Source organism: Triticum dicoccoides, chromosome 3B, assembly GCF_002162155.2.
Source record: "Triticum dicoccoides isolate Atlit2015 ecotype Zavitan chromosome 3B, WEW_v2.0, whole genome shotgun sequence".
Classification (NCBI taxonomy): Eukaryota; Viridiplantae; Streptophyta; class Magnoliopsida; order Poales; family Poaceae; genus Triticum; species Triticum dicoccoides.
In genome coordinates this window covers 276656207-276667180 of record NC_041385.1, presented here as the reverse complement: position 1 = coordinate 276667180, position 10974 = coordinate 276656207, and the positions used below count along the sequence as shown (strand labels likewise).

The 10974-nt window shown below is 49.5% G+C and overlaps 1 protein-coding gene across 1 annotated transcript in view; it reads right to left on the bottom strand.

Moving 5' to 3' along the window:
• Nucleotides 1–3551, bottom strand: part of LOC119275897 (F-box protein At2g32560-like) — a 4915-nt gene extending 1364 nt beyond the window's left edge. The window contains exons 1-4 of the mRNA XM_037556831.1: nucleotides 2095–3551; nucleotides 1668–1747; nucleotides 1333–1511; nucleotides 1096–1170 (exon numbers count right to left, since the gene is read on the bottom strand). Of these exons, the coding sequence (XP_037412728.1) occupies nucleotides 1096–1170; nucleotides 1333–1511; nucleotides 1668–1747; nucleotides 2095–2784 (1024 nt within the window). The 5' untranslated portion in view covers nucleotides 2785–3551. The remainder of the gene's footprint in view (nucleotides 1–1095; nucleotides 1171–1332; nucleotides 1512–1667; nucleotides 1748–2094) is intronic.
• Between the last annotated feature and the right edge of the window lie 7423 nt (nucleotides 3552–10974).

Below are 10974 nucleotides of genomic sequence, written 5' to 3'. Positions count from 1 at the left end.
ATAAAAACAGGATCAAAATTGTGACCAAAAATTGCAGGAATTGAATTTTTGATGAAACTCTCAATCTGTTTGGCAAAATTTATTGAAAATTTCCCAGATTAGTATACATGCTATGCTTAATGTTGTGTCATTTCTTCTCAATTTTCTGGAAAAAATCGCTCAAATTATTGACCAAAATTGCAGAAATTGAAATGTTGATGAATCTCTCAATCTGTTCAACCAAATATGGTGAAAATTGCCCATATTAGTCCACATGGTATGCTCGATGATCTGTGAAAAATTCAGATTTTGCATTCCTTGTACTTGCTGAAATGGCACTGTCCCAGTCAGCAGTCAAAACCACTCCAGTGAGTTAAAGCCGGGAGGGGGTTCGACTGGTTTTGAAGTTTGGAGTTGAATCTTAAACCGAGTGGCAAGTTCAGGGTTGGGAAGTTTAGAGAATAAGTGCACATCGCGTATAATAAAATCATCTTCAATATAGGTAATAAAGCAAGCATAACCTAAAAGGATGGATTCTTATGGAACAAGCACTCACAAAAATGTTAATGTCAGCTATGTTCAGGGCAGCCCGGTGCATGTAGCTCCCGCTTGCGCAGGGTCCGGGGAAGGGTCCGACCACTTTGGGTCTATAGTACGCAGCCTTTCCCTACATTTCTGTAAGAGGCTGTTTCCAGGACTTGAACCCGTGACCTCATGGTCACAAGGCAGCAGCTTTACCACTGCGCCAAGGCTCCCCTTCTAATGTCAGCTATGTTCAAAATATGTTAACTAGGTTATCAGTATCCCAGCATAATGTATGAGCGGGGAGACGATGAACCAGTTTAGTTAATGGGAATAAACATAATATACAACTCATTTGAAAGTAAATTAAGGTCAAACATATGACGAAGTCATCATTTTCGGACTAACACTTTCCATTTAATAAGTGGATAACCAAAATGAGTTTGAGGCCATGATGTTGTATTATAATGTTCTTTGAACTTTGCTGGAATGTTCATGGGGTCATGACTCTGAAAAGCCTATGTATATGCAACTAACTTTGCAATTATTAGTCAAGTCAAATAAATTAGTCCTAGAGATTAAAGCTATTCTCACCACTAAGATAACACCGACAAAAGTGCTCATTTCCATCACATGATTCCAAGTGGCCAACAACTCCATACCACCAGCCTGCCAAACATATATAGCAACACATGAATGAACACACTGTCCAGCAGTATAATACTCCTCATCACTATTAGATAAGATTAGCATATCCATATGGCAATGTTTAATGATTCTTCCAACACTGTCCAAAGCAAACACTGCATTGTTGGGCGCCTGGGAACATACCATATGGGAACTCCTTGTTCCTTCTCCACTGAATCTCAATGTTATCGCCAGGCCGTAGTTCATGTAAGCAGTCAGAGGCATGCAGGTCATGTGCAAGAGTTCCGACGGGAGGTGCCCTGACCCTGTCCCATTGCACGCCATCTTCCAAGACTACAGTTCGTCGCCCGTGTGGTGGATACCTGACACGTCAAATGCTTTCTATTTTGAGTTATCTCAGATAGAGAACTTGAGATGCAAAAAAAAAAGAGAAGTATGAATCATCTCCACTAGCTGTGTGCCTAGAAACCATATAGCATGTTCACAGTTTATAGCCAAAATCAGACAGAACTTGGTACCTTGCGTGGAACGTGTCAGTGCGGAAATCATAGCTGAGCTCTGCATCATAGCATGACATCATGAACCCAACATGCCCATGCTGCAAAACAAACATGAGAGTCTCAGGATTTCTTTGTCAAACGAAACAGAAATATCGTTAGTTGAAAACTAAAAGAAGACAGGAGCCCAGAGGAACATGAACAGCTATCTGCAATCTTGCCATATTCAACTCAACTGGAAACCAGAGAAGCAAATCCACCCAACCAAATTAAGGTGTAAGCTTAAATGATTACTCTACAGCTTGCTTCTAATAATTCATCCCTAACAGTCTAATAATTGGCACTGGATGACCAACTGACAATTAACAAAGCATACTTAATTGCATGCTTACAATAAGTGAAATGAAATCATAGCAACTGCTCTGCTCAAGCATGAAGATTATTGTACCTCTCGGTTGTAGACCTGTGCGGGGAACCAGAGCTTGCCGCTCTCCAGGTGGAGATACCACGACATGATGGAATCATCCAGCACAGGGCCCGCGGACGTGCCGGCGCCGCCGTCGGCCCTGGGCCGCATCCAGGACACCACAGGGCAGACGCAGGACAGCGCGGCAAGCCACCTCCGGTGCTTGCCGCTGCCAGCAGACCCGCACCCCGACGCGCCGCCACCGGCCGCGGTCGACGAGGACAGATACGACCTCCACTCGTCCCTCGCGGCGGTACCCAGGACAGAACCCCACTTGTCGGACATGTGGCGCTCCCAGAGGTGGTCGCTCCTGCACCTTTCCCGCATGGACTGGCTGACGGCGGCCATGTTCCGCAGCTCCGCCGGCGGCAGCTTGGCGAGAATGCAGTCGATGGCCAGCTCCGGGAGGTCGAGGACCGACGGCTCGCCGGTCGTATCCGTAGTCTCCAGCTTGGCGGCCGGGCGCTTCCTCTTGAAGGACGGCATGAGGGGCATGGCGTCCGCGGCCGTGGAGGCGACGCCGCCGAGCAGCCTGTAGCCGGCCAAGAATCCGAGCAGCGAGAGCGCGAGTTGTTGGGAGATGGAGGCGAGGAAGAGTCTCATGTCACGGGCGCATGGCTTGGACAAGAAGAGGAGGCAGGAGAAGACGAAGGTGGCGACCAGGGCAAGCATTGATGAGAAGCAAAGAAGCGAGGCGTGGAGCACTGCGGCTGCACAGTGCTCCTCGCAAATAAACAACGCAAGCCACCCAGACCCAGACCCAGTGGAAGAAAGAGAGATGAGATGCTGCCGCCTCTACGACCACAGCCGCATCAACCACTAGCTCAGCTGCTTTCTCCGGCCGATCGGAGAAAGCTAGGCGATGGAACCCACTTCAGAAAGGGTTAGAAAAATATTGGGCGGGATTCGATCGAATCGAAGCCCGGAGAAGTAGGGGTGACACTTGTTGCCGAGCGGGGGTTTCTCGGATTGAAGCGGAGACACGCAGGAACTGAGCAGCCACAAAAGAAAGAAGAGCAAGAAACAAGTCAAATTCGAGCTAATTACTCGGACGGGAGGGAACCGAGGTGGGATCTCCGCAGCTGGAACGGGAGTATTTGGAGCCAAGGAAAGATCAAAGAATGGTCCTAGCAAAGACGAAAGGGAAAAAGGGATCTTGGAAGGAGATAAGAGAGAGAGAGAGAGAGTAGGTGAGAGGCGAGCGTTGGTGGGAGTGAGTGAGCAAGAGGGAAGCGTGGGCGGGGCCCGGCCGTGCACAGCCCCACGCAAGCAGCTTCCCTGGCAAAGCTCACCGGCGCCCTCCGCCCCCTCTCCCTCCCCGTCCCTCCTCTCGCTTCCAAGAAACGAAAGCCGGGTGGGTGGAGGAAGGAGAGAAATGGGGCAGGGAGGAGGATCGCAGGCGGAGGAAGGAGACGAGTATCTATTTATGGGTGGAACTCGTTTCTGGCGTGCGCGCGCGCGGGCGGTTGTCATCTCTCCTTGTTTGCCTCCAAGCCTCTTGTTTCGTGGCGCCCTCCGGGAGGGACACCAATAATTGATTGGGAGCCATGCGTTTGTTAGAGCCAATCATAAGAGGTTTCTTGTGTTCCACGGGGGCCAATAGAGAGAGAGGGGGGATGGAGAATTCATGGCCAAGTTTAGGAGAGGATTTTTGTTGATAGGAATTCTGTGTGCGCACATTTGTTTCTTCATCTGCGCTTCAGGTTTGTCAGGGATCTCGACCTTACATTTTTCGCGATTTGGACGTTGAGTTGTGGCAACTTGGGGAGGCAAGGACGGCGACCTGTTCCACAGCTTTTGCCTACTTATTTGAGATCTAGTGAAAGGACCGAAAATGACCTTGTGTCTTGTCGTACAACACATGTTGTGCCAGTACTATGCTAATACAGAACTTGATTGTATTTTAAGGCATTGTAAAAAAGCAAAATATTTAGGAAGGTACTTAGTAAAATAAACCGATTTTTTGTTAAGCATCAGTGCTTGTGTGTGGCGACTAATGAAGCGTCTACCGTCTACAAATAAGCACCAATGCTTAAAAAAATTGGTTTATTTCTCTAAGTAACTTTCCTAAACACCTTGCATTGTAGGAGGCCTAAGAAATGATAGTAACCATTTTGTGCCATAACATCGTGTACTCCATTCTTCGATCCCACTCGCAACCGAGGATCCTTGGTTCTGTCGGATAAAGGCCAGATACCACCAGGATTCACCTGTTACTTTGCACAACATAAATGCAGTGATGAAATTTATTCTCGACCAGATTGGGGCCTACCATTATTTCCGACCGAGGCTCTGACACACCGTTTGGATGTTGATATTAGGAGCTTGAATTGGACTTCCGCATTCAGGTAGCCTGAATAACGTTGTTTGGTTGGCTACAACATCCGGGCATGGAATTAAAGCCCGACATTGCACACCCTACTCTCCAATATGGAGCCAAATCCCTCGGTTTTGCTATGTATTTGGCCCGCACCGTTTACCCCGTCGTGCCCTCGTGGGGAAAGGAAAAGAACAACTCTGGGGACGAGGCGAGAAGCGGAGCGCAACAGAGCTCGATGGAAATGCATGTTTAATGCCCTCTCCCTTGAGTCCTCCTCCTTCTCTCATCTCTCTTAAGGGTTGTTACGATCTACCACTGGCAACACAGCGAATATAGTTTAGATCAGTTCAACTCGAAAAGAAGAAGGATTGAAGATACAAGGTAGCAGCCAAAAAGAGGGAAATGGAGTTTAAAACTTAGTACTTTTCTTCTCATCTCTATTGTAGCCTCTTTTCCCATTACATAGCCAAGTGGTTGGGAGACTTAGCCAGTTCACGCACGCGCACCGCACGTGGCTTCACTTGGGCTCGACTTATTCTTGTCGATCCGCTTTTAGTACTGGATGATGTGCGCTCATCCATATACATGACACTTCATCCTCCTTTGAAACCTGCTTGACCCCAAGCAAGCACATTGGGATAATCTTGCAATAAAGTGCTCCTTGTTCTCCATGCTATGCCAAGAAGCAAGCAATGAAGATCATTGCACTTGCACAAGAGAAGTAGAAGATGCATCAGTTTGAATTTTCTTGGTATCCAAAATGCGAAGAGGCAAAAGATCTGCCTCCATTGATATACAAGCAACGGGGAAGATCCACCTCAAGAGTAGCTTGAGCAGGAAGAGCTTTTCTCGAGAGAGAGACATGGACCATGGGACGAATAAGACTGCCTTGTGGTAACTGCAATTTGTAGGCAACAATGCCCATTTTTAAATGATTTATCAAGGACAAAAGAATTTGCAACTCAACTTCTGGTTTGAGCGTCGTGCAATATAAGTTTGAAAAAATGGTCATAACTTTAAATAAACATCTCCCCCCACTTGGAACGAATGCTCACCATGCTTTTTATCTGCCTGGCTCTTCATTCTTTGTCGAGCTCGAAGAAGTTGTTGCTGAATACACTACTACAGATCCGAACAACACTAACCGCCCAAATAGTGTCATCACTGATATCCGAGTGGCCCGTCAGTGCCTTGGGGTTCGTGATGATACTTTCATCACATACGGTCCAACAGACTCATATGCGATAAGGCTCATCACTAACCCGATGGCCAGTCAGTACTACTTAACAAAAGGGCTCGAGCAAGAGACCTGTCACTGATCACCCATTGTATATTAACCAATCAGTAATGTAGATTTTGGAGTTGTAGCAAAAGCATGTACTGCTAGTGTTCTAGCAGAATTACTGCTGGTAATGCAACCCAAGCTTCACAACCACCAAAGAGCAATTTTGGATCAATAGCTGGCGCGATTGTACCAGCTAATGACGTGAAGATTCAATCCTTTTGTATAGTGCGGCAGAAATTAGGAAATGTCATCGTCATGACATTTCTGTCTCACTGTACACAACACTCTTCTAAAAAAGAGTGTTTTATCTAGTAGTACACATAAATATCACAATGGCAATGAGGTGAATCATGTATCCCTGTTTGCAAAAAACAAAGTATACTCATCTAAGCACAAACAGAAGACAACATCAATTACTTTATGAAGTAGCCTAGCCGATCACCCACCAGCATGTGAGGAAACCAAATATAGCACCCTCCCCCCAGGGGTTTCTCCAGAAAGCGGGTGGTGGGACAAAATAGAGTTGATCATGTTGGTTTCGATGATGCTCCTCATTGCACGAAACCAACTGTCGGGGAAACGACACCTATGGGATCACGTGGATCCCTTCTACGGTTGGCGGGGAGGAGGAATGCACAAAGAGCAGGTCCGATGATCAGCATGAGGGATTTTTACCCAGGTTCGGGCCGCTGACAAGTGTAAAACCCTAGTCCTACTTTTGGTATATATTTGGTGTTCTTGAGCCTTAACTAGCTGCTATGCATGCCCGGTCCAAAAGTTCGAAATCCTCCTCCAGTACGCCTTAGGCCTCTGAGGGAGTCCTGGACTAAGGGGTCCTCGGACAGCCAGACTGTATACTTGGTCCGGACTGTTGGACTGCGAAGATACAAGATAGAAGACTTTGTCCCGTATCCGGATGGGACTCTCCTTTGTGTCGAAGGCAAGCTTGGCGATTCGGATATGTAGATTCCTTTCTCTGGAACCGACTTTGTACAAACCCTAGCCCCCCCCCCGATGTCTATATAAATTAGAGGGTTTAGACTTCTAGGGTTTAGACACAACAATCATAACCTCATAGGCTAGACTTCTAGGGTTTAGCCATTACGATCTCGTGGTAGATCAACTCTTGTAATACTCATATTCATCAAGATCAATCAAGCAGGAAATAGGGTATTACCTCCATAGAGATGGCCCGAACCTGGGTAAACATTGTGTCCCTCGCCTCCTGTTACCATTAGCCTTAGACGCACAGTTCGGGACCCCCTACCCGAGATCCGCCGTTTTTGACACCGACATTGGTGCTTTCATTGAGAGTTCCGCTGCGTCGTCATCAAAAGGCTTGATGGCTCCATCAATCATCTACAACAACGCAGTCCAGGGGGGATCTTCCTCCCCAGACAGATCTTCGTATTTGGCGGCTTCGCACCGCGGGCCAACTCGCTTGGCCATCTAGAGCAGATTGATAGCTATGCCCCTGGCCGTCAGGTCAGATTTGGAAGCCTAAATTTTGTGGCCGATATCCATGGAGACTTGATCTTCGATGGGTTCGAGCCCATAACGGCTGTCCCCGACCACCACGTTGAACATGACCTAGATCTGTCATCTGGTCGCGCGCAGGAGATAGCGCCTATGGCCGCCCTGGCCCTAGAGCCGGAGCGTACTGCATCGTCCGAAGATGGGAAGCTTAACCCCGCCACAGAGGCCGTAGACTCAGCGGCGCTCGAGCCGCACACAGACCCAACATCGAGCTGGGCTTCTGTCACCAGAACCTCGGACTCGTCTCCGGCCATAGGTTCCGGACCGCGCGCATCCGCGTCCACCAAACCTGATTGGGCGCCGGTCTTGGAGTTCAACTCCGCGGACATCTTACAGCACTCGCCCTTAGGCGATGTGTTAAACTCACTGAAATCCCTCTCCTTGTCAGGGAACTCTCTGCCGAACTATGTCCGGCCCGAATGGGAAGCGGACGACAAAGAATTTCGTTTCCCACCCACCACCCACTTCATTGCCACTGTCGAGGACTTAACCGACACGCTTGATTACGGCTCCGAGGACATCGACGGTATGGACGACGATGTCGGAGAGGAGCAGGCACAAAAACCACCACCTTTAGGGTAGTGGACAGCTACATCGTCATACGATATATACATGGTGGACACAGCAAAGGAGAACGAGGCCGACGGTGATGACAACATACCTGTCGATGAACCTCCTAAGCGCCAGCGTCCCAAGCACCGACCTCGATCTGACAAAAGGAAAAACAACAACATTGTCACAGACGATGATGACAATCTGAACCAAGCCGAGAACCCCGCAGACCCAGCGTTGGAGCAGGGCATGCGAGAGGACGGCGAACACAGTCTAGAGATGTTGTCCGACCACAGCGACGCTGAAGATAGCAATTACCAACCTGACTCTAAAGAGGAGATCAGCCTGGGCGACGACGAGTTCGTCATCCCAGGAGAACCATTAGAACAAGAACGCTTCCACCAAAGGCTTATCGCCACTGCAAGGAGCCTGAAGAAGCAGAAGTAGCGGCTTAAAGCCGCACAGGATACGCTCAACGACAAATGGAACGAAGTGCTAGACGCTGAGGACGGCGGTAATCGCCAAACAAAGAGCTATCCTAAACGTAAGTTGATGCCCGAATTCGACGACGAGGCTATTGCGCCTATACCGCCGAAAAACAATACGACCGACAGGCCGGACCGACCACCTTGTGGTCGAGACAGAGCGGCTAGCAATGTCGTACACAAGCCCGCACCTCCTCTCCTTAAAGTAAGGAAGGTTGCAGCCCAGGACCAAAAACATGATCTACGTGAGGACCTGGACAAAAAGGCTGGCAAAACCAGGTCCATCTATGGATCCAGGGAACGTGCTCCTACACAAGATCATGATTATCAACCCAAATATACCGGTCATTTACCGGCTCGGAACCAATAACGAACACTACAACCGTCGGACCCAATCCACGACACAGCCAGATACAGGGGTGCCACACACCCCCTGTGCTTCACCGATGAGGTGCTGGAACACGATTTTCCAGAAGGGTTCAAACCCGTAAACATCGAGGCATATGATGGAACGACGGACCCTGCGGTTTGGATTGAAGACTTTATTCTTCACATCCACATGGCTCGTGGAGATGATCTCCACGCCATCAAATATTTACCCCTCAAGCTAAAAGGACCAGCTCGGCACTGGCTAAAAAGCCTCCCTGAAAATTCCATCGGAAGCTGGGAAGACCTTGAGGACGCTTTTCGGGCCAATTTCCAAGGGACCTGTGTCCGGCCCCCGGATGCAGACGATCTAAGTCACATAATCCAACAACCCGGAGCTTTGGAACCGGTTTCTCACTAAGAAGAACCAAATCGTCGACTGTCCGGATGCCGAAGCCCTAGAGGCCTTCAAACACAGTGTCCGGGACGAATGGCTAGCCAGGCACCTTGGCCAGGAAAAGCCAAGAACAATGGCAGTCTTAACTACATTAATGACCCGCTTTTACGCGGACAAGGACAACTGGTTAGCCCGTAGCAGCACCAGTGACCCCGGCACATCCGAAGTCAGGGATGGCAATGGAAAACCACAACGCAACAAAAACAAATGTCCGAATAATGAAGAAAGCCCAGACAATACATCGGTAAACGCCGGATTCCGGGGCTCCAGACCCGAGCAATGGAAGAAGTCATTTGAAGGCAGCAAAGACAGTCCATCTAACCTGGATAAAATTCTAGACAGGCCCTGCCAGATCCACGACACTCCTCATAAACCAGCCAATCATACCAACAGAGAATGTTGGGTCTTCAAGCAGGCCAACAAACTCAATGCCGAACACAAAGGGAAGGAACCTCAGAGCAAAGACGAGGACGAACCTCGCCAGACAAACACGGGGGGACAGAAGAAATTTCCATCGGAGATCAAAACAATGAACATGATCTATGTCACTCACATCCCAAAGAAGGAGAGAAAACGCGCACTCCGAGATGTCTATGCCGTTGAGCCCATCGCCCCCAAATTCAACCCGTGGTCAGCCTGCCCGATCACCTTTGATCGCAGGGATCATCCTACTAGTATCCGTCACGGGGGTTCGGCTGTCCTAGTGCTCGACCCAATAATCGACGGATACCACCTCACTCGAGTCCTCATGGACGGCGGCAGTAGTCTCAATCTGATATATCAGGACACTGTCCGCAAGATGGGGATAGACCCGTCAAGAATCAAGCCAAGCAGCACTACCTTTAAAGGAGTTATACCGGGGATGCAATCCCGCTACACGAGCTCTCTAACATTGGATGTTGTATTCGGCTCCCCCGACAACTTTCGAAGCAAAGAACTAATCTTCGACATTGCTCCGTTCCGAAGCGGCTATCATGCACTACTCGGAAGAACGGCCTTCGCCCATTTTAATGAAGTCCCACATTATGCTTATCTAAAAATCAAAATGACTGGACCACGTGGCGTCATCACGGTCAGCGGAAATACAGAGCGCTCTCTTCGTACCGAAGAATACATGGCGTCTCGGTCCTAAGATCTTGGGACGAGATCTCTTGTCAATGGAGAAGTGTTGTAACGCCCCGGATTCGATGCGCCAGGTGTCTGCCAGTTATTCGCTGTCATTGCCATGTCATTTTCTTGCGTGTTGCATTTTGCCATGTCATCATTTGCATTTCATCTGCATGTTTTTCAAAACTTGCATCCGTTCGGGTCCTCCCGGTTCTCTCCGTTGTCCGTTCGTAGTCCAGACCTCTCGCGCGTGCCCCGTCGCCCCTCTCAGACCTTGTTTCATGTGCGGGTGTTAAACTTTCTCGGAATGGCCCGAGGTTTGCCAAGCGGCCTTGGTATAGCACCGGTAGACCGCCTGTCAAGTTTCGTGCCATTTGGAGGTCGTTTGATACTCCAACGGTTAACCGCGTAGCCCGAAACCCCCTTTCTCTTTGCAGCCCAACACCCTTCCAAAGTGGCCCAAAACCCATCTAACTCCCCTCCATGCTCTCGGTCGTTCGATCACGATCGTGTGGGCGAAAACCGTGCCTCATTTGGACTCTCCTAGCTCCCTCTATCTATAAATATGCACTCCCCGTCCAAATTCGCGGACGAATCCCCCGAAACCCTAGCCCCTTCTTCCTCCGCGCGCCGGACGCGTCCACCCGGCGCCGGACATGTCCGCCTGGCGCCGGACATGTCCGCCCGCCGCCCCGACGAATCCAGCCTCGCCACGTGGCGCCCCGCGTGTCCCCCCCGCCGCCGGCCCGCTCGG